Source organism: Bufo bufo, chromosome 2 (assembly GCF_905171765.1).
Source record: "Bufo bufo chromosome 2, aBufBuf1.1, whole genome shotgun sequence".
In the NCBI taxonomy this organism is placed as follows: Eukaryota; Metazoa; Chordata; class Amphibia; order Anura; family Bufonidae; genus Bufo; species Bufo bufo.
The window spans coordinates 58,325,723-58,350,165 of record NC_053390.1 but is presented as its reverse complement, the minus strand read 5'-3'; the positions used below and the strand labels follow the sequence as shown (position 1 = coordinate 58,350,165).

At 43.2% G+C, this 24,443-nt stretch overlaps 1 protein-coding gene across 5 annotated transcripts in view; it reads left to right on the top strand.

The window, feature by feature from the left end:
• SLC14A1 (solute carrier family 14 member 1 (Kidd blood group)) overlaps nt 1–24,443 on the top strand; it is a 529,357-nt gene that overhangs the window by 492,769 nt on the left and 12,145 nt on the right. For 3 of the 5 annotated variants that reach the window (XM_040421151.1, XM_040421154.1, XM_040421153.1), the window contains one exon: nt 24,044–24,215. In XM_040421151.1, the coding sequence (XP_040277085.1) occupies nt 24,044–24,215 (172 nt within the window). Of the gene's footprint in view, nt 1–16,396; nt 16,647–24,043; nt 24,216–24,443 lie in introns of those variants that run through there. The other 2 variants (XM_040421155.1, XM_040421152.1) reach the window with 2 other exon arrangements.

Sequence of the window (24,443 nt, the reverse complement as noted above, 5' to 3'; positions counted from 1 at the left end):
ATACACCAGCTCAGCAGGACAGAATCACATATGATAGCCTTAGATATACCAGCTCAGCAGGACAGAATCATATATGATAAGCTTAGATACACCAGCTCAGCAGGACAGAATACCACTTGATAGACTTATACACACCGGCTCTGCAGGAAAGAATAACATATGATAGGTGTAGATACCCCAGCTCAGCGGAATAGAATTACACATGATAGGCTTAGATACACCAGCGCAGCACGAAAGAATCAGACATGATAAATTAAGAGATAAAACCTCTGCAGGGCAGAATCACACATGATAGACTTAGATACACCAGCTCTGCAGGGCAGAATCACACATGAAAGGCTCAGATACACCAGCTCAGCAGGACAATATCACACATGATTTTCTTAGATACATCAGCTCTGCAGAACAGAATTACACATGATAGCCTAAAATGCACCAGTTCTGCAGGATGAATTCAGAATTGGTAGATAGTTAGAAACTTAAATACACCAGCTCAGCAGCACAGTATCACACATGATAGTCTTAGATACACCAGCTGTGCAGGGCAGCATCACATAATAGGCTATTATGCGACATGGCATTTGGGGAATGTACGGCTATTTGAATTTCTGGGATTGTATCATACACCAGCTGTGTAGAGTATTACGCATGATAGTCTTAACTACTCCAGCCCAGCAGGACACTGTTCCTGAAAATAATTTTCTAATAACACTGCATGAAGGGGATTAATGCTGTGTGTATTTAGGAGACTATATCACACATTGAGGTATTCACCAGCTCCGCAGAGTATTAGAGGCTTAGATACACTGTCCAAGCAGACACTCGCACATCCTAGGGTTAGATTCCCTAGCTCAGAAGATTAGATCACAAGTAAGAGGCTTAGATACCCTAGCTAGCCTAAAGCATCACACATAAGAGGCTTAGATACCCTAGCTAGCCTAAAGCATCACACATAAGAGGCTTAGATACACCTGCTCAGCAAAAAACATTTCCCTGGAGACTAAAGGACTTGGCAGCTGTGCACCTGGCTTTCTTCCCATAGTCTAACAATACGGTCACTGGCAGGTTTACTAGCTCAGGCTTTAGATAGAGAAAAGTCTTCGAGACAAATTTAATATGGCTTTGATGCTGTGTACAGGGATGCTGCTTGTATCAAGGAAGAGTTACTAGATGGCTCTAACAATAGGGGGGGAGGGGGGGTGCAGTTACATTAGGGTCCTGGTGTCTAGGAGGTTCAACCGCCAGATAAGAAGATAATAGTCCCATAAATTGTAGCTTGCACTGGGATCAAGTTACCCCATCTGTGCTCTTGCTAAAGTTTTATTCATAACTTCATGTAAAACAGCAAGCCCAGGAGGAGCCGGAGCGGAGGATGGGGGTGGTAGTGGCTCTGGCTGTCACAGTGGCTTTCCTTACACCATTGCTCCCTAGTGCTGTGCAGTCAAAGGAGGGCACACCCTTTCTTTTCCCTAACGGCAGTGAGGGTGCCCATGATGTTGAGTGTTTATATGGGTGCAAAGTGGGGCATGTAGAGTGCAATAGCTGGCGTATGGTGCAGGAGTCAGTAACCAGGCCAGGAGTAGCAGAATAAATGTCTTTCTTTACTGAAGTGTACAACAGAAGTTGTGGTACATCCAACGATAGCAACACCAACACAGGTCCAAGTGTACATAGCGCAATTCTTCCCATAGAGAGATGTATGAATGTAATGATGGGAGTTATAGCCCTCTTCTCTCTCTATTTGTCTCAAGTCTCTTCCTGTGGAATCTATGGTCGGGCAATCGTACTCTTGCAATGGTGGCTGTAATGTCCACTGAACGATATGGGTTTTAGAGATACAACTGGCCAGGTCTTGTCCAGGTGTGATGGATGTCTTAACAGTATTCCCCTCACTGCAGTAAAGTCTTAACTGCTTTTGGTAGCAGGTTAACTTTACTGACTCCAATGCATGGCCCTGTAGGATCTAGGTTCTCTCCTTTTGTCTTTCTCCTTCTCTCCTTTTATAGATCATGCAGAGATCGGTAAGTCTCTGCTGCTTTTTGGGCCTAAGAAGAGGGAGCACAAGTCACAACGCCCTCTCTCTTTCCAAACTCTCCCTATCTCAGACCTAACCTCTTACAAGGACTGAGCCAGGGTTGTTAGCCCTGACTGTGCCGTCCATAGATGGTTATACTGAGAGCAACACATAGCCTGACATAACATTACATTACATAACATTAAAAAGAATTCAGATGTCCCACTTGCTCCGAGCTACTGCACCCCTCCATGGATGTAATTACAGTTAAAGGGGTTTTCCAAGCGACAGATATCTAAAACTTATTCTCAGGATAGGTTTTCAATATGTGATTGGTGGGGGTTTGACTCCTGTCAGCCCTGACAATCAGCTATTGTGGAGGCCACTGTGCTCTGGTGAGCGATGTGGCCTCCTTATAGCATACCATGCACAGCACCATACATTGTTTAGTGGCTGTGCTTGGTATTGCATCCCAGGCCTATTTACTTGCCAGGAGTGGGACCCCCACCGATCACATATTGATGACCTACCCTGTGGATAGGTCATCAGTGTTTTACTCCTGGAAAACCTCTTCGATAGAAACCTATGAATGAGTGTACTCTCTAATTCCCACTGCATATTTTCAATAATCATATTTATTTATTTTACGCATTTTTATAGCGCTGCTATATCCCGCAGCGCTTTACAGACATTAGCATCCAACGGTCCCCAATGGGGCTCAGAATAGTTCCCTATCAGTACGTCTTTGGAGTGTGGGAGAACCTGGAGGAAACATATATGTAACTATTTATTAGTTTATTTTATGCATTTATATTACTGGTCTGCAGCCCGTGACTCTCCAGATATTCTTTCCCCCCCCCCCCCCCCCAATTATGTATAAGAGGTATATACATTCTCCTTTCTGCTACCTCGCCTTGACTTGCACTTTAGAGGTGCTCAGCGTTTTCTGCCTGGGGGCCACATTGTCAGACCGAGCCAATGACAAGGACCAAAAATAAAATTTAAATGGGTATTAACAACTGAAATCCTGTATTTATGGCTTATTGTACATACAGTATATACTATAACCAGGGGCAGATTGGCCATAGACCTTACAGGGAAATTTCCCGGTGGGCCGATGGCCCCTTCCTCACGGCCGGCCAGTGGACGTTCTGTGATGGACTGTGGTATTTGGCTCTGTTGGGGTGGTATAATGTTCCACAATATGGTATTGCTGGCCCTGACTTCCATCAGTTTGGACCAGACTACAAAACGGGGCCACTTTTAGCATTTTTTTCCAGGGCCACTTTAAATTCCCAGTCCGTCCCTGACTATAACTGTCTGGTTACACCTCCAGGATTCCCATCTAATGGGAGACTACATGAAAAATATATATGGGCAGCCACAAGACATAGACATACATGTCTGTTACCAGATGGTTGGGGGGCGCACAAAATGGTATCAAGGGCCGCATGTGGCCCCCTGGCTGCAGGTTGTGCACCTCTGCTTTAGACATTTTCCTATCAGTGAGAAAATGTGTTAGAGTTCCCCTTGTGATGGGTAGAATGAACACAGCCTTAACATCAGAAACTGCAGGATTACTGTAGCTTGAATTCGACAGGTCCCTGCACAGTGGGTGCGGGTCGTACTGGTAGTGATTGGTTGCCAGACAGAGCTGACAGAGGGAGACAGGAGTGCAATGCATACAGAGGATGGTCTACTTGCCTTTTTAAAGTAGATACCTCCAATAAATGAACCACCCCTCGCCCAACACTGGAATTCCATAGCTGTCAAGTGGAGAATTTGTTTCCTTTTTTTTATCCCCTTCTTAAAATTTGTTGCCTTTCTGCTATACAGTGGTCCCGCAAGATACAATATTTATTGGTTCCAGGACGACCATTGTATGTTGAAACCATTGTACGGTAAGTTGAGTAATTGGTTCCAAAGCCCCAAAATGTCATCCAAGGTAAGAGAAAATTAAAATGTAAGAAAAATAAGCAGATAACTAAGGCCTCTTTCACACTACAGTATGTCCATTTCAGTGTTTTGCGTTCCGTTTTTCACGGATCAGTTTTTCCGTTTTTTTGTTTCCGTTGTGTTTCCGTTTCCGTTCCGTTTTTCCGTTCCGTTTTTCCGTATGGCATATACAGTATACAGTAATTACATAGAGAAAATTGGGCTGGGCATAACATTTTCAATAGATGGTTCAGAAAAAAATGGAACGGAAATGGAAGATATACGGATGCATTTCCGTATGTGTTCCGTTTTTTTTGCGGACCCATTGACTTTAATGGAGCCACGGAACGTGATTTGCGGCCAAATATAGGACATGTTCTATCTTTCAACGGAACGGAAAAACGGAAATACGGAAACGGAATGCATACGGAACACATTCCGTTTTTTTTGCGGAACCATTGAAATGAATGGTTCCGTATACGGACCGTATACGGAACGCAAAAAACGGACCGCAAAACGGAAAAAAAAAACGGTAGTGTGAAAGAGGCCTAAGACAGATAAAACAAGTCCTTACATATTAGGCCTCCTGCACACGGCCGTTTTTTTTTCCTGTTAATTAAGGGTCTATTCACACGTCCGTTTTTTCTTTCCTGATCTGTTCCGTTTTTTCAGGAACAGATCTGGACCAGATCTGGACCCATTCATTTTCAATGGGTCCTGGAAAAAAACGGACAGCTCAATGTCTGATTTTTTCCAGGACCCATTGAAAATGAATGGGTCCAGATCTGGTCCAGATCTGTTCCTGAAAAAACGGAACAGATCAGGAAAGAAAAAACGGACGTGTGAATGGACCCTAAGAGTCCATTCACACGTCCGCATTTTTATATCCGGGATTGCGATCCGTTTTTTGCGGATCCGTTGTTCCGCAAAAATGTTTCCGTATATCATCTGTATGTGATCCGTTTTTGCGGATCCGCAAAAACGGATAACATGATGTACATTATGCTAATAATGTTTGTAGCTGGCTCTCCGGAGCAGAACTGCCTGGGGATTAATGTCATGTGACCGGAACTATAACAACGGATCCGCAAAAACGGGTGACATACGGATAGCATCCGTGTGACATCCGTTTTTTTTGCGGAACCATAGAAATCAATGAGACAACGGGGCGCATTTAACGGACTAGAATAGGACCTGATCTATTTTTATGCGGAGCATCGGAACGGGCATACGGATCGGATGCGGTTAAAAAATGCGGACGTGTGAATGGACCCTTACTGGCCGTTTTTTGCGTTCCGTATACGGTCCGTATACGGAACCATTCATTTCAATGGGTCCGCAAAAAAAACGGAATGTACTCCGTATGCATTCCGTTTCCGTATTTCCGTTTTTCCGTTCCGTTCTAACATAGAACATGTCCTATTATTGCCCGCAAATCACGTTCCGTGGCTCCATTCAAGTCAATGGGTCCGCAAAAAAAACGGAACACATTCGGAAATGCATCCGTATGTCTTCCGTTTCCGTTCCGTTTTTTGCTGAACCATCTATTGAAAATATGTTATGCCCAGCCCAATTTTATCTATGTAATTACTGTATACTGTATATGCCATACGGAAAAACGGAACGGAAAAACGGAAGAGAAACGGAAACACAACGGAAACAAAAAACGGAACAACGGGTTCCATTAAAAAAAACGGACCGCAAAACACTGGAAAAGCCATACGGTCGTGTGCAATAGGCCTAACAGTCAGGAATAGCTGCTAACTAGCAACTAACACAGCTATTTTACCAGAGAAGTGACCTTGATTGGTTGGATCTGACTCAACTGGTTTCAACTTACGATGGGACAGAAAAGACCACTGTAGGTTGAAAATGTTGTATCCTGAGGCCGTTGTATCTTGAGGGATCACTGTATTTGTTTTCGTGGTATTGCAAATCCTTGGTGTGTTCAGTATTTGCCTGGAATCCAGCCAAGGAGATCTCCATCTACTTACAATTGGTATCTTTTTGCTTTGCTGTTCTTATGTCATTACATTAAAGAACAGGAATTTAATATCAGCTATTAAGCGATCAGTCGTCACCCGCTTTACATGCTGACATTATAATGACACTGGTGTAAGATATCTGGTGTAAGATCTTCATTCACCTCGCTGCCCTCGACTTTGCATTACTTCAATACAATGATTGCAAGGTTTCCATTCACAAAGCAATCCACAGACAGCAGAGACCTGTCATTTCACTAAGCCCTCAGGCAGTGGAAAAACATTTAAAAGTCAGACTCATTTGTAAGTGATGTTCTCATCTGTCAAGGAGCACGAGTCAATGGTTACCTTCTCACCTCTTAAGGTGGAACAGTTATCTCTGCTAGAAGCGTAGACTTTGCAGTATCACGGATAGGTGGCTGTGACACAGCAGGGCAGGGAAGTTAATCAAAGCTGGTATATCAGAGCTCTAGACAGTGTTGGAGTAACTGAACAGTAGACTCGGATGTAGCCGAGCTGAACTTAGAGTCTACATCTGTATAAAAAAAAGTACAACTGAAATGCTGTTATAACAAAGCTGAAAGGCCAATGTAGCAGAGCAGATCGGCCACTGTAGCAGAGCTGAAGGGCTGATGTAGCAGGGCTTCAGGGGACAATGTAGCAGAGCTGAAAGGCTGATGTAGCAGACCTGGAACACCAATATAGCAGAAATGGAGGACTGATGTAGTAAAGCTGGAGGCCCAATGTTCAGGAGCACAGGGTACCAACTGTATGTTTCGAGCAGCGCCACTGACACTTGAACTGAGTTTAAATAACACAAGTGGAAGACGTCATCAGAATGCATGCAATTGCCAAGGTGGGGAGCACAGTAATGCACAATGCTAGATCCTGGACAGGCAAGTAATATTGAAATATGCCAGCCCGCAGGGGAGGCATAAAGTGGAGAGGATAGGATTGGTGGCTGAGACAATGACAGTGTTTATAGTCCTCATGGTAGTTAACCCTGCTCCAGTGGTTCCCCAGACTAGGACAGCAGGGAGTGGAGGAACGCAACCCTTCTTCCCCTCTGGAGACAACGTGGAATTTCACAGTCTCCTACCTGGTGGTGGCTGGGGTGCAAGGCAGGAGAACAGGAGGTAGATGATGATCAGATCGGGTATAGAGACCAATAACCAAGCCAGCCTATTTACAGTAAAATAAAGTCTCTCGTTTACTGATAAGATAAAGGGGGTCACAGTACAAATACAAGCAGTAGGCACAGTTCTGAATTATTTCACAGAGTAGACTTCTTCCAAAGGCTGTGTATAGGAAGTAGCAATTATGATGGTGGTCCAACCTGAGTCTCTCTATCTCTTTATAGACACTAACACTCTTCCCAAAAGCATGTCATCTCTCTCACTATACAGTATATCTGCAATGACCAACTGCAGGGTGCAGTTCTAGATCAAAAGACCAGTCCTTCTGAGAAATGTGGTAGGTGTCAGAAGCAATAAAACCCAAACCACATGCAATAAAGTCTAAAGCCATATGTATGTGTTACCTTTACTGAGTCCAAGCATAGCCCTCATGGTCCTCAACCATCTGCAGTAGCTCAATGCTTCTTTCCATCAGAGGTTAATCCTCAGCAAAGTTGCTTTTTCCTGGAAGATTTCACTAATAGGAATAGCGTTTTCCTGGAGCTGGATTCTGCCTAGGCCTACTAGGCAGCAGAACACACCAGTCTATATACTGGCAACACTAAGAACTTCCAGTTAACAGTTTTCTACCCATACATAGCCATTTTGGGTTACATAGTGCAAAGAGCATAGTCAATATTACAGCGAACACTTTAACCACTTTAGTAATGAACCATAGCATTAACCCTTTAACATTGAACCATAGCATTAACCCTTTAACATTGAACCATAGCATTAATGCTTTAGCGCTAAACCAACAGGACCCTGCAATATCAACCTTTTGTATTTGAAGAAAAATGACATGAAAAGTTTTTGGTTGCCAACCTGCCAGTTCACTGATGGGTTCTTTATGTAAGAAGGTGCCAAAGTAATTGAGCTGAGAGAGATGACCCTAGGTCCAAAAAAGAGGGATGTTCCCCTCATGTAAATTCTCATTTGGGACCTTCATCAATTAGACAAGCGGAGAGTGACCAGCGTCTTCCTCTGGAGTAACATAGTAACATAATACATAAGGCCGAAAAAAGACATTCGTCCATCCAGTTCGGCCTGTCATCCTTCAAGTTGATCAGAGGAAGCCAAAAAAAAACCTGTGAGGTAGAAGCCAATTTTCCTCACTTTAGGGGAATAAAGTACTTGCCATGTTCTTACATCACCCTGAAAGCCCACTGTGTTATACCTCATGCCCACTGTGGTGGCACTAGAAGGAAACTGAACACTTGATACCATGCAGCATGCTGACTTCTAATGACTTCTAACTTAAAATCATGGAATACCCCTTTATAGGGCATCTGTCAGTAGGATCAACCCTATCAAATCAAGCACAATGCCTGAAAGGGTTGGATTTGCTGATTAAAACCATACCTTTCTTCCTGCAATCCATTGCATCTTTTAGGAGAAATCTGTGTCTTAATATGCAAAGGAGGACTTGAGTGCATCAAGGGCGGAGCCTAGCCACTTAGTGCACCTTAGCATAGATTGGTATAGATAAATAAATAGATAGATAGATATGAGAGAGATAGATAGATAGATAGATAGATAGATAGATAGATAGATAGTATATAGATAGATAGATAGATAGTGGATAGATAGATAGATAGATAGATAGATAGATAGATAGATAGATAGATAGATAGATAGATAGATATGAGATAGATAGATGATAGATAATAGATAGATAGATAGAGAGATAGATAGATATGAGATAGATATGAGATAGATATAGATAATAGATAATCATTATTTAGATATTACATAAGACTTTGCATTAGAATTACATTCGTTCTTTGGAAGCTTTTTTATGGAGGATTTCATCACTGTTGATGCATTGCCACTCAGCCTTGAACACAATAGATGGCAGTACACAGATTTGCCCAGGTGCCAGTCTTCTGTAAGAACAAGGATGTTATGACTCCTGATTTATATAAATAGATTTAAAGCTATTAAAGCTAACAACATAAGCTCTATGTAATGAGCCAAAGTCTATGTGCTTCTGGGCAAAAACACCTAGAAAAAAAAAAAAAACTATTAAAGACACCCAACTATATAAAATTCATAGAAGGAAAGTCATTATATTTATGCACGTGGTTAAACAATGATCTGCTTGAATGGGCACATGCACAGAGGATCTGTCCCCTGTCCTGATGTCCTGACATACTCTTATGACTTTCTATGTGGTGCCATTCCTCTATTATTCTATCTAGAGGTTATGAATGAATTGCTAGCAGTTTAGCAATGAAGGTCCAAATGTGTGTTACCAGTTGGGGGGGGGGGGGGTCCTTTCACAGTCTGACACTGGCAGCACTGATTGGATAGTGTCAGACTGTGCAGGGACACATCCCCATTCCACAACTGGTAACACCCAGCTGGACCTTCATTGCTAAACTGCTAGCAATTCATTCCTAACTTCTAGCAGGAATAATAAAGTTATGGCACAACATAGAATCATAAGAATAGATGCTTTAGAATTGTTATCACATGGGGAATGCAAATAGTTTTCTAAAACGGGCATGTCAGGGTCTTCAGTAAAGTAGATTTGTCCAAAAAGAAATGTTTAAAAAAAATAAGTCATGACCGTCGGGGGGCAATGTAGAGTATTCCCAGTCATATACTGAGAAGAAATTATTATTATCTGTACTCCACCTGACGGCTTCATTCTGTGCACTGATGGCTATGCACCAACTGAGGAGGTTGCATAGGGCGCTGTATGGACCACAAAGGACCAGGTGGACCAAGCCTTTCCAGTATCTTATAAATGCTGCCACATTTTATCATTTTATTAGCAAAAACAGTGAATAGTTTTAGATGAGTGTTGCTGCCCCCTAGTGGAACTTTTCATTTTCACACTTTCAGCTGCTACAATGTAACATCTTTAGGATACAAGTAAACAAGTCGTGTTTGTTTATTCTTATATCTCCAGAAGGATGACTTGTTGGTTCTCCTGACGGATCTGTCCTACTAAATAACATCTCTGGGGCAACTTTATGTTTGGAACGTTGCAGTTCGTCATTTCATAGTTGCCCCTTCTAAAAACGTACTGGGTGTTCCCATTGCCAATTGGGTGTGCCCTTACACAGTGTGATATTGTCAGCACCTACTGGATTGTGTGTAAGGGCACGCCCCATTGACAAAGAGAATGGTATCCCCCAGTGGAGAAGTAGTTCCAGGAGGAATAACAGAGGAAGAGTTCAAAGAAAAGGATTGGTTATCAGTATTAAAGTCTCGGGAAAACCCTTTATTGCTTTCTAAATTTATGTCGCATCATGCCAACCGTTTAGTGTAAAATCATCAGTATAAAAAAAAAAAAAAAACCACTTTAAGCACCTACTTAGGTACAGCTCTAGAAAACCAAGAAAACCACCAGAAAACATAACCACCGATATAAATGTTGATATATTTATAATTGTATTTATAAATAAAAAATTATACCTTTAGAAGTGTATTATGTTCAATCCATATTTCTATTAATCATGATAGTGACACAATTAACTACAGTATATCCCAATGATGGCTAACCTCCGGCACTCAAACTCCAGTGGTGAAACTACGACTCCCAGCATCCTCCATTCATTTCTATGGAGTTCTGAGAACAGCCAAGCAAGTGTACATCTTGGGAGTCGTAGTTTTACCACAGCTGGAGCGCCGGAGTTTAGCCATCACAGGTATATCCCATAAAATCAGATTATAAGCAGGAGTTATTACAAAGTATAATCTGTGGTGCATAGCAATGACCTTTATATCTGCTCAACAAAAGTAGTAAAGTGCAAGTGCCAACATAATAGTGCAATATATAATAATAATAGTTGATAATAACGTACACGCTTAACTATACTAAATAAATATACTAATATAGTATGAGACTCTGTATATAAGTAAAAATATTAGTGGTACATTATATATATTGTGGGGTTTCGCTCTGGTAGATAGGGTAAGCGGGCGCAGTAAAGAGGCAAAATGCAAGTTCTTAACTCAAAACGTCAGTGTTTATTCACACTTGAGGCAATTGCACAAAACAGCATGTAACTTTGCAGTCTTGGTGTTAATTCACACACACTGGAAAGTTCATATAACACAAGTCACCTTGCTGGCAGTTCTGCCTCCAGTAGTCCACAGCAGGCTTTAGGGGGTCTGTTTCCCCAGCGTGCGGATCTCAGCCCTCCAGCACGACACAGAGCCTCAGATCCCAAAAACGGAGACATCTCTGCTAAGCCCAGCTGCCTATTTAAGGACAGCCAGGTGCTGCCAAAAACCCGGACCGGTATTTGACCTCACCAGGCTGGAAACCAGCCAAGCCGTACATGCTGGTGCGGCTTGGCTGGTTATTAAGGGCAAGAACCATAATAACGTAATCATATGATATAGCCAGGATATAGTCCTCCTACACCTCAACTCGTTTCGCCATTAGGCTTTCACGGGAGGTTAATCAAGAATAAATATATGAAGAAATTCTATAAGTGATTATAAATTTTGAAAACAGGTTGGCGCCCATATTTCCATCAAGGCCGATGGGAAGCCATCTTTTGTTATTCTGGAAGTGGAGTAGGCATGCCTAATGAAGTCACTTCCCCCCAGGCCAGGCCAAAATGAAAGGTGGTTCCCCTCAGCCCACCCCTTCGGCTGAGGGGTATAAAAATCCGGGACTGTGAACACCCTAGTGGACACTATTTAGGGATCTGTTCGAAAATGGATTATGTTTAGCTTTCTCTCCCTATCCCCGGGAACGGCAGAAGGACTTACTTAGTACTGACGGTTTTTCCATTTTTCTTCCTTTTTAATATGTATGTCTGTTATTTCATGTCATTTTTATTATAACTATGTACTGTACGTTTGTATTGTCCGCATTGCGGAGAAGAACAGGACATGTTCTATATTGTTGCGGATGGCACGGAACAGATGGAGTGCTGTCTGTATATTTTGCTGCCCTATTGAAAGTACGTGTGCATGAACCCTAATACAATAGGTGGACTGTGGTGGGGTGTGATTTATATTCAATTTGTAGCCTGAGGGGAAGGTGAGTGCAAGCTTGCAGAGTCACGGCTACATACGTGACACTGACCATTCATGTATATTTAGTACACGGCCACCGACTATGGCCAGTCATCATCTTAAGGCATCACTTCACAAGGTGGCATTTTCTCCCGGTCATAAGCTCGACTTGCGAGATTTTCTCTTTGATGTAAATAGAGGCTATTCGTAGTTTTCTAAAGGGATTTTCACAGGATAAATCTGCCTCCTTCCCCCCTTTGGCTTTAAATTCTTCACCATTTTCAAGATCTCCACTTGCATTTAATAAATCTTTCCTTGACAATCCAGATACTGGAATCCCATTCTGATCAGGGGCTGGGTCTGTGACACAATAGAGGTGGTCTACATTGTAGAGAGCCGTGGCCCATGTAAGCAAGACCCGATAAGGGATAGGTTTTCAGCCTCTGGATGTAGACAAATTCACTGACTGTAAGCAGAGATCTTGAAGTGACGAGAGATTGCCCAGCAAAAGGTAGTAGAAAATGATCCAAGAAATGAGCTTTATTTAGGTAAAGGCAGACCTGGCCTTTGAGGGGTTAATACTAATAGAAGCATGGCATGACACTATACCTGCAGGGTCATTTCAGACTTTCAGAACCTACCATGCTGAGAATTTGTAGCTTTTAGAAAAAAAGATTGTAAATTACTGGCCAAGAGTCCATTCCATTGTAATCTCGTCCTTCATACGGTGGTGTTTGCCCGGACTGAGGACACTATGTTACATCACAAGTATTTCGGAGGTGATTCTGTAGTAGCCTTGGACCAAGCGCCTCTGCAATCCCACAATAAAAGCAGCAGATTATACTCTGTCTGCTCTGTATGTCAGGCAATGAGCCTTGTGAAACCAGATTTAGATACTAGTGAAAATATATTGCCTGTGGCTCTTTTATATATCTATGGTTCCCATCAAATTACTGTCTAACACTTTACCTTTGTCACATACATGTGCATTGTAATTTGTAGACTGGACATTGCGAGTCTGAGCCAGTTTTTGTAGGACGGAGCTCTTCCCATATAGCCGGGGTCATCCTATGTACAAGCACTTGACTTTAAAGATACATCTTGGTTTGGATTTTAACCACTTCAAGATCCAGCGATTTTCCCTTTTTGCGTTTTTTTTTGTTATTTTTACTCTAGGCCTTCCCGGAGCCATAACTTTATTTTATTTTTTCCCCATTCACACAGCTGTACGAGGGCTTTTTTTTTGCTAGACAACTTGTACTTTCTAACGGCACCATTTGACATTGCATACAATGTAGTGGGAAGCTGGGAAAAAAACGAGGTGACTTGAATTTACATATTTTTCATTTTTTTATAGTTTTAAAAACATTTTAGGGGACTTAAAGGGAACCTGTCATGTGGATATTTGATTATAATCTAACTAATTATATACAATCATTAACTACTAAAAAGTACCTTAGATGTATTCACTTACTGGTGTGACAGATGGTTATCTCATAATATACACACAAAGATGCCACATGCCGCATGCTAATGAGCTGATTTGAGTCCAGCGTGATGTCATTGAGTCCAGCGTTTTTATAATTCAGAGCTATAGCCACTCCCCTGCCCACCTGCTGCTGATTCATATGGAAAAAAACTGTCAATCAGCAGCAGGTAGGCGGGAAGAGTCAGGAGCTCATACATATACAGGACTCATCATTATCAGCTGCAGCTTTTCAATACAAGATGTTGGAAAATTGACTGGGTCAATTAAAGAAAGTGACCCAGCATTTTGCTAAGAGAATCAGTCACTTATTTATGTTGCCCTTAGTTAGGACACCATAAAACTGGTGTCAGGTTCCCTTTAAACTTGCAATCTTCAGATCGCTTCTTTCACAAACTACAATGAATTACCATTGCTGTATATGGAAGATTTGCTATGTTCCTTTGGAGCCCTGTCACAGGCAGTGCTCCATAGGGAATCTTGCTGTGGTAGCCTCAGATCATTCAGGGGGACTGAGGCTACCACGGTGGACGAACAGCACCCGCAATCTTGGCACATGGAAGCCAGTCGGTCCCTGAAATCTTAGCACTCCTGGAGAAAAAACGTCTGATCAGTGATTTTCACCAGTGATTGTAAAGCAAAATCAAATGTGGGTCTAAAACACAGAACAGGTGGAACTCTTTCCATTTTACCTTATCTCTGTTTAGCCTCCAACCAAGGGCTCATGCACACGGCCATGGTTTTGGTCCACATGCGATCCCCATTTTTTGCATATCGGATCTGGACCCATTCATCTCGATGGGGCTGCAAGAGATGCGGACAGCACACCGTGTGCTCTCCGCATCCATATGTCCATTCTGCAGCCCAGCAAAAAAAATAGAAAAGGATAGGACATTTGTGAATCTATGTTTTGCGCATCTGCGATTTGTGGACCGTAAGCAGCGTTTGCATGAGCCCTAAGCAGAGTTTTTCACAGTGTTTTAGGCAATAAAAAACATCTAGATGTTAGCCGCACGTTTCCGGGAATTATCAGACCCAGAGCAAACATGCAATTTTCGCAGTGCCATGTTTCTTTATTGTGGTGCGTTTTTTGGGGGGGACCATGGCTTTATTTAATAAAGGGGTTGACTAACCTCATACATGGTTAGATCACTAGGATATGCCACCAATGTCGGATGGTTATGTGTCCCACACCTACCTCTAGAACAGAGCCCACAAATTGAATAAGAGCTGGCCACCCTCCATTCATTTCTATGGCAGTTCCGAGAATAGCCGAGCACTGGCAGTCCCATAGAAGTGAATGGAGCGGTGCCCGTTCTTGTGCTGTGCATTCTCCATTCTCTTCTATGGGACCGCCAAAAATATCCAGTCACACACGCTTGGCTATTTTCAGGACATAAACGGAGAGCACGCTGAGCAAGTGCAGTGCGCTATAGTTTAGTTTGGGGGCCCCGGAAATCTATTTTGTTTTTGCTCCACTTGAAAAAAAAATCACGTGCCACTGTGTGTTGCATTTTCAATGCCATTTTTCCATATTTTTTTACAATGGATTTTAGGGCTCATGCACACAAACGTATTTTGTTACCATGTCTTTTCAGTTTTTTTTTTTTTTTATGGCCGGTATGCGGAACCATACACTTCAATGGGCCCAAAAACTGAAATTACTCCTGTTTCCGTATGTCCGCTTGGCCGTTCCACAAAAAAGATAGAACATGTCCTATTCTTGTCCGTTTTGCAGACAAGGAGAGGCATTGTTAGGGCTTATGCACGCGGCCGTTGCCCGGCCGTGCCCGTATTGCCACCCCCAAACACCCACACATTCACTAGAATGGGTCTGCAATCCAGAAGGTCCAGTGCAGAACGGGGGCACGGAACAGGGTTTCTGTCTCTGCCTCCGCACCGCAAAAAAAAGTAGTGCATGCGAATCCATTGTAAGGGCATCATGCACACGGCCGTTCTGTGCATTGGGGACCGCAATTTGCGGTCCCCAAAGCACGGACAACATCCGTGCAGATTCCGCAGAAGAATGGGTCCGTGATCCATCAGCACCGCAAAAAAGTAGTGCGTGCATCCATCAAGTTGAATGGGTCTGGATTCTTCTGCGGAATCTGCACGGATGTCGTCCGTGCTTTGGGGACCACAAATTGCGGTCCCCAATGCTCAGAATGGCCGTGTGCATGAAGCCCTTACAATGGATTCGCATAAAAAACGGATGCAATACGGATGTCACAAGGACGTCATCCGTATTTTTTGCGGATTCGTGTTTTGCGGACTGCAAAATACATACGGTCATGTGCTCATATATACGGTACTTCGAGATCTACAGCAAAAGTGACACCAGAGGGGAGGTACACGCTTTACTGTTGCACGGCTTGCAAACAAATTTTTTAAAAAGTCACAAAAAAGCGGATATGAAAAATGCTACACAGACACTGCAAAAACCACCGTAAAAGACGATTGGAACACGAGAAATAAAAGGCAAGCTTTTTTTTTTCGTCCGATGTCTTTTGGACTAAAAAAAATGAAGGACTTTGCCGCACGCTCTTATCTTTCTTGACCATAGCAGAAGGATCAAGCAGCACCAGGCGAGACACAGATAAGACGCTTAGCCGTATCGCTGCCGAACTGTAACTTTACAACCGGATCAATTATAACACAACTAAATAAAAATGAAAGCGCTGTTTTATTATTCCTCCTACTCGCAGATCTAAACTGGGATTTTGCCCCTCCAGTCCACACGTCCCATCCAGTCTATATCTGGCATACATTACGTGACTGACATGTGACAGCTGCTGCAGATCTCCAAACCATTTCAGGCCTTTTTCGTAGGCGGTCACATGAGGATGATGATGATGATAATGTGCTGTGGTGTCTTTTTTGCCTACTTTACAAAGATGATGATGATTTTGCTAATTTGCTAAGTATTTGGCGCATCTCCAGGCTGCCTGAGGTTAGGGAAAATATGAGATAATGAGACCAACGCTGCTAGAACCTAAAGTCACCACGTCTAGTAGCGTCTCGTCAGCCGTCGGCATCTGGACCTTGTGAGATCTAGGAAGACGCAGGAGGTTGTAAGTCCGTGCCGGTCTTAGGACCAGGCAGCTTTATTGTTTGTGAGGAAGGGGGTTGGTGGTGGTGGTGATGGGGGGCACTTTTATATAACTTTTTTGGTTCCTGTTTTTTTGTCCTAGAAACATAGAAACATAGAATGTGTCGGCAGATAAGAACCATTTGGCCCATCTAGTCTGCCCAATATACTGAATACTATGGATAGCCCTTGGCCCTATCTTATATGAAGGATGGCCTTATGCCTATCCCATGCATGCTTAAACTCCTTCACTGTATTTGCAGATACCACTTCTGTATTTGCAGCTACCACTTCTGAGTCCTAGGGTTCACCTCACATTTTGGCTAAATGCGAGTGTTTTTGCAATAATTGGTGTGCATGCAAGGGTTAAGTTTTTTATATAAACAATTGATTATATCCAGCGGCCTACCTTCCACGGAGGAAACCACATGACTGCCATAGGGCCCTGGGAGAAGGGGGGCCCAGGGCTGAACTGTTCACAATATGAAAACACTGTATATTCATGCAGCTGCCTCTAGGGGGAGCTCAGTGCAAATACATTTTTATAGCTTCCATTTCAGGCAGTGGTAAGTGTATAAACTCCAATGCACTGAGCTCCCTCTAGTGGTGGCTGCAGGCAGACAGTTTGATCATGTTCTGAAGGAAAGCAGCAGACATAGGGGGTCATTTATTAAACAGAATTCCGCCTCAATCTGCGACTTTTCCCTGCGCACGCCGGCATTTTCCACATTGGTCTAAAAAATGTGCCCCATAGAGTTGTTGCCAGTTGTCATATTTATGAAGGGCCAAAAAAGTGGGTGAAGCAGAGGGAGATTTTTTATTATAATTTTGTTTTATTAAAATTTATTTCCACTTAATAAAAAATGTAAATTTGCTACAAATCTAGAGAGTAAGGCTACTTTCACACTAGCGTTATTCTTTTCCGGCATAGAGTTCCTGTGTGCATTCCATTTCCGTATATATCCGTTCCGCTAAAAGATAGAAATTGCCCGCAAATAACGTTTCGTCGATCTATTCAAGTCAATGGGTTTGCCCAAAAAATACGGAATGCATACGGAACACATCCGTATGTCATCCGTGTTTTGCGGATCCATGCCCACCTTGCCCATGTGTTTACTGTTTATAAACATTACAGTACATTACAGTAATGAATACAAATGTAATGTTTCCGTTTCTGATCCGCAACAAACTAATCGCATACGGAAACCATACGGAGATGTTTTTGTGGAAATACGGAACAGGAATGGAAACAAAAAAAAGGAACAACGGACCGCAAAATACATACGGTCGTGTGCAAGAGGCCTAATTCTGATACCAGCACCGCTGTATACCTGGGTAGGGGGCATTACGAAATGCAGAATAGCAGTGACATAACCTCCACCTGTATCAGGTAGTACGCCACTAGAGTGAAGATATGAAGACAATCAGATGAAATATTATCAGTATGAATGCTTTCCATTGTTTAGGATACAATGTCAAATCAAAGAGCTGTGACTCTGGGTGTGCATCGCTCAATATGGAAAGTTTTCGAAATATTTAATCCCATGCAAGAGTTCAACGCTGGTTTACAAACGGTACAGATGAAGAAAAGTCTACTGGAACAGCATCTTTATCATGTGGCGCATTTTATCACCCTGGCCATGCGGACCTCGCCTCTGGTTGAGGCCGGGTTCACACGAACGTGTGTGACCCGTGCCTGTGAAGCGGCCCGCAAATAGCGGGCCGCAATGCTTGTTCGCCGGCCGTAGGTCAGCCGCATCGGATCGCGGACCCATTCACTTTAATGGGTCCGCGATCCGGCCGTTCCGCGAAAAGATAGGACTTGTTCTATCTTTTAGCGGAACGGAACAACGGGACGTAACCCCAGGAGGCACTCCGTAGTGCTTCGGAGGGGTCCCGTCCCGTGCGGCCGTTCCGCGATTCCGGATTAGCGGACCCATTGAAGTGAATGGGTCCGCATCCGTGATGCGGAATTCACACGGAACTGTGGCCGTGTATTGCGGCCCGCGATTTGCGGGCCGCAATACGGCCACGGGTCACGCACTTTCGTGTGAACTTAGCCTGACTCTGGATTCTTTGTGTGTTGACAGAAAAGCACATTTGGCATTTGTTTGTGCCATTTCCATCTGGGGGAAAAAAAAAATCACAGAAAGAACTAAGATAAAAACATCCTGCACGGAGATGATATACAATTGTGCGGATGTCACTGGCCATATTATTGAAGAAAATCACAGAAATAAGATAATAATGCACTTAGTAAAGTAGATGCAGGGCCGTCTTTAATATTGATTGGACCCTGGGCAAGAATTTACTTGGGCCCCCTGGATCCCTTCCCCGCACTTTGCTGTACTTGCTATACAGCAGCACTTACCTGTCACGTCCAGGGACTCCAGGTGACGTCTCCTCTGTCATCATCTTCTCTGTAGATCTTCTCTCTCATCATCTTCTCCACTCGGTCTGGACAACTTCTCTCGTCTCTGCAGAGTGTGACACACAGACATCTTAGCTTCCTCACATTCTATCATTATCCCCATCCCCACAGTGTTATCCTGCTGCTTGATGTGCCCCCCCCCCCCCCCAGGGGTGTAGCTATAGGGGGTGCAGAGGTAGCAGTCGCTACTGGGCCCAGGAGCCTGAAGGGGCCCAAAGACCCTTGTGCCACATAAGACACACAAAGCACTGAGGGAAGGGGCGCCCAAGCTGAACTCTTGCACCGGAGCCCATGAGCCTTTAGTTACGCCCCTGCCCCCCCCAATACCCCCAAATACTATCCTGAAGAAACATTACTGCCCCCCATAGTAATAGTGCTCCTCATAGTCCCACCAATAGTAATTCCCTTCTAGAATGCCCTCATTAGTAACACTGCCCCAACCGTGATAACGCTCCTCAACAATGCCCCCATTATTAGAAGAGCCCTCCCATATTAATAATACCCTCACAGAGCCCCCCAGTAGAAATAAGGCACCCTATTGTTCCCCCAGTGGTAATAAAGCTCCCTACAGACCCCTCAGTAGTAATAAGGCCCCCATAGTGAGCTTAGTAGAAATAAGGCGGATCTATAAGACCCTCCTATAGAGCCCCCAGTAGTAATAAGACCGCCTATAATGTCCCCTGGATCTGCAGTGCCCCCTGCAGTTATAATCCTCCCTCCACCATACAGTCCCATGTAAATAACATCACCTCCTCCCCAGCCGCCTCCAACGCACAATCCCATGTAAACATCACCCCCTAAGGCTACTTTCACACTTGTGTTCGCGCGGATCTGTCCTGTACCGGATCTGCACCGATAATACAAACGAATGCATCCGTTCAGGACCGATTCGTTTGTATTAGATTTGAATTTCTATGTCCCAATACGGATCCGTCCTGACTTACATTGAAAGTCAATGGGGGACGGATCCTTTTACAATTGCACCATTGCTTGAGGGAGTGGCACCTTCAAGTGTGAATGTGCATCTATTTATCTTGGGAGTAGCATTCCTCTGCACTTTTGCCCTTCCTATCCAATTGAGCGCCTTGATTAGGTGGTACATATAGGTGTGCTTGCTCCTCCTCCCATTGGTTGCTTGATGCACATGGAGGTGACTAGGAGCAGCACACCATATGTGTGGGTCTGCGCTCCTGAACATAGAGGCCCAATGGCGTAGGTAGGTTTAGCGTAGGACCTGAGACCACCTTGGCGCTTGGTAGGCGGGCACAGATGTGTTTTGATCAAAATATATTGGCTAAGTGTCTCCGATATTATCATATCAGAGTGAGGACTTTGTCCATATATAATGCTTGCATCTACTTTACTAAGTGCATTATTATCTTATTTCTGTGATTTTCTCCATTTCCATCTGAGATCCGTTTTTTTAGACAGAAAAAAGTCCTGCACGCAGTACTTTCCCCCCCCCCCATCTAAAAAAAAACGGATCTCTGATGGAAATGACTCAAACGGATGCCAAATGTCCAGAATCCTGTTTTTTTGCTATTCTTCTGACTGATCCGAAGAACAGAAAATGAAACGGCGATGTGAACGCTCCCTTATTCTGTCATCCAGGGCGCTTGCACCTGATAATCATAATGACTTAAATAATTACATATTGGGGATCATTTATTTTAGTCGTAAGAATAGTCGCAAGTCCCTTTTTATTTAACCAGCTGTGTAACAATATTTAGCCACATGGCTGGTTTTCTTCCGTTTTTGGCAGGGGCGGTGCCATTTGGCAGTTGGACAGGACACTTTTTTTTAGACCTGGCAACTAACCATTGCTCCGCAATTTGCACCTGAAATATGCCTTAGGGTATTTTCACACTAGCGTTTTTCTTTTCCGGCACTGAGTTCTGTCATAGGGGCTCGATACCGAAAAAGAACGGATCAGTTTTATCCCAATGTATTCTGAATGGAGAGAAATCCGTTCAGGATGTTTTCACTTCAGTCACTGAACAGCGTTTTGGACGGAGGAAATCCCGCAGCGTGCTGCAGTATTCTCTCCTTCCAAAATTCCGGCATTAATTTACATTGAAATGTCAAAATACCGGTATGACAAACGGAGAGACGGATCCGTTCTTGCAATGCATTTGTGAGACGGATCCGCATCCGGATTCGTCTACAAATGCTGTCCGATTGCATGCAGATTGCCTGATCCAGCTGGCAGGAACTGCTTGCCGGATCACTCTGCCGCAAGTGTGAAAGTAGCCTAGTATGTAACCTATGTATTTCAGGATAATAAATGACCCCCACCCCCCCATCTCTAAATTACTAAAAGGTCATAAACACTTATTTAAGCCACATTCTTATTAGGCCTCCTGCACATGACCGTTTCTTTCCCCCGTTTACTGCCGTTTTTTGCGTTCCGTATACGGTCCGTATACGGAACCATTCATTTCAATGGTTCGGCAAAAAAAAGTGGAATGTACTCCGTATGCATTCCATTTCCGTTTTTCCGTTCCGTTTAAAGATAGAACATGTCCTATTATTGCCCGCAAATCACGTTCCGTGGCTCCATTCAAGTCGATGGGTTTGCAAAAAAAACGGAACACATACGGAAATGCATCCGTATGTCTTCCGTTTCCGTTCCGTTTTTTGCGGAACCATCTATTGAAAATGTTATGCCCAGCCCAATTTTATCTATGCTATTACTGTATACTGTATATGCCATATGGAAAAACGGAAACACAACGGAAACAAAAAACGGAATAACGGATCCGTGAAAAACGGACCGCAAAACACTTGAAAAGCCATACGGTCGTGTGCAGGAGGCCTCAGTAAGATAAAAATTTAGCTATAATGAGTGTTTATAAGGTCAGAGAGCAGAGATAAGGGGCCATCAGCTGAGCAGCCCGACAGGAAACAGTAAAAACACAGAGTAGCTACCAGAGAATCTCAAGGCTGTACAGAGAAAGGGGCTCAAAACCAATTGAAAAAAAAGATTTTAGCTCAAAATGAGTGCAATACAATAATAAAAAAAAGATATCTCCCGAAGGTGTACATAGCCTTTAACCCCCTTGGTCCCCATGCTCTTCTATTGGATGGCAAGTGTCATGTGACTGTTGGTGCCTTGAGGCTTTGATCTGATGGTGCGACTGGCTAAATGTGACCAAGCCACGCCTACGTATGGCAGCCAACGTCCGCATGGTTTTACTGCAGTCATTGGCTGCTGGGGGTGGGCACTGTATTCGAAGGGTGTTGCCACACGTTCACGCTTTATGATACAGTTTTTGAAGCCAAAATCAGAAGTGGATCATAAAAGGAGATAAATTATTAAGGGAAGATATGATATGACTTGTTTACTTGTTTTTTTTTTTTTCAATCCACTCCTGGTTTTGGCTTAAAAAACTGCATCAAAAAGCCTGAATGTATGGCCATACCCTAAGTGCAGTCCTGTGCTGTGTCTCAATGTAGTACAGCTGACGTTGACAGATCTAGAGATGAGATGTCAACGTAGCTAAACTGAGTCTGTCAGAGGTTTCAGTTCTGACTATGTAGATGTTGTTACGTTAAAACCGTAATAGAGCTGTGTTTGTCAACTGAGCTTTAGGCCTAGTTCACACAAACGTTTTTTTTTTTGCGAGTGTACGGGCCGTTTTTTTGTGTTCCGTATACGGAACCATTCATTTCAATGGTTCCGCCAAAAAAACTGAATGTACTCCGTATGCATTCCGTTTCCGTTTTTCCGTTCCGTTGAAAGATAGAACATGTCCTATTATTGCCCGCAAATCACGTTCCGTGGCTCCATTCAAGTTAATGGGTCCGCAAAAAAAAACACTGAACACATACGGAAATGCATCCGTATGTCTTCCATATCCGTTCCGTTTTTTGCAGAACCATCTATTGAAAATGTTATGCCCAGCCCAATTTTTTCTATGTAATTACTGTATACTGTATATGCCATACGGAAAAACGGAATAGAAAAATCAGAACGGAAACACAATGGAAACAAAAAACGGAACAACGGATCCGTGATAAACGGACCGCAAAAAACTATAAAAGCCATACGTTCGTGTGAACTAGGCCTTAGGCAGGGGCATGACCAAAGTTTGGGGTGTAGTGCAACATAATGGAAATGAATGCTGTTGCAATGTCAGTCGCAATTTGCCGCCACTGCAACCCTAGTCATAACGTGCACGATTGTGCCCTTATTAACCACACTTCAATTTGCATGTGAATGCGACTTGTCAGTTACTTTTCTGAGGTACTTAAAGTAGCACTACCACAAAAAATTTATTCTCTGGCTTGTTGGAAAGGTACATGATGTAAACAGTAGTGAAGATAATTTTCTTACCAGTGACTGTATTTGTGAGTTATAACCTCCCTTCTGATCCTCAGCTGTATAATGTGACCAGCACTCTGCATTTACAAATAACACAGCATCTTATGTGTGGACAGGAAGCCAGTTTCTCTATGTGCTCCTATGGGAACCTAAGAATGAATAGAGAAGTAGCTGACTTTGTGTCCCTTGTCAGTTGCAGAGACAGAGTGTTGGACACATGACACAGCTGAGAATCAGAAGGGAGGGTATAACTCACAAATACAGTCACAGTAAGGACATGACCTTCACTATAGTTTATATCATGGACCTTACTAACAGGTCAGAGAATAATTTTTGTAGGAGTGCTTCTTTAACATAGAGATTTCTCAAACCCACTAGGCCTGAGTTTGTCACAACCAATGCTGCTATCACAAGTTGTCACTTTTTTTAATATAGGACTCCAGGTAAAACTACAAAATATTAGCTCTGCTACATCGATATGCAGAAGGACCAGTGCTTCAAATTGACTCTGTTTGTGTGGTCAGACTGAAGAGAGGAAATGAATATTTGTCGCAAAAACTGCCAGAAATCACTCAAACCTCAGCATTTCCAAAAACTGATCATGGGTGTTTTCTTCCACTTTTAGCATTATCTCAAAGTAGAAACCATGGAAAGTCATATTCCCATAAACAAGGATGAAATGGAGGAGAAAAAGCCGGAGGAGAGTCCAGATCGTTGTTCCCATGGGGTTGGAATATTCTGCACTGCTCTCCATTACATCTCAGGAGAAATGAAGGAATTTGGAGCCTGGTTGAGAGGTGAGTGGGAAAGACAGTTTTACAATATTCCTCGGTATAGGAACTCTAAAATACTTTATCCAGGGAAAAATGGTACCAGTCCATTACCCGGCAACTGTTACTGCTGTCAGGTTAACTATTGCTAACCTATACATAGCCTTTTTGGGTTACATAGTGCACAGATCATAGTCAGTATTACAGCGAACACTTTAAACACTTTAGCAGTGAATTTGGTATTAACCCTTTAGC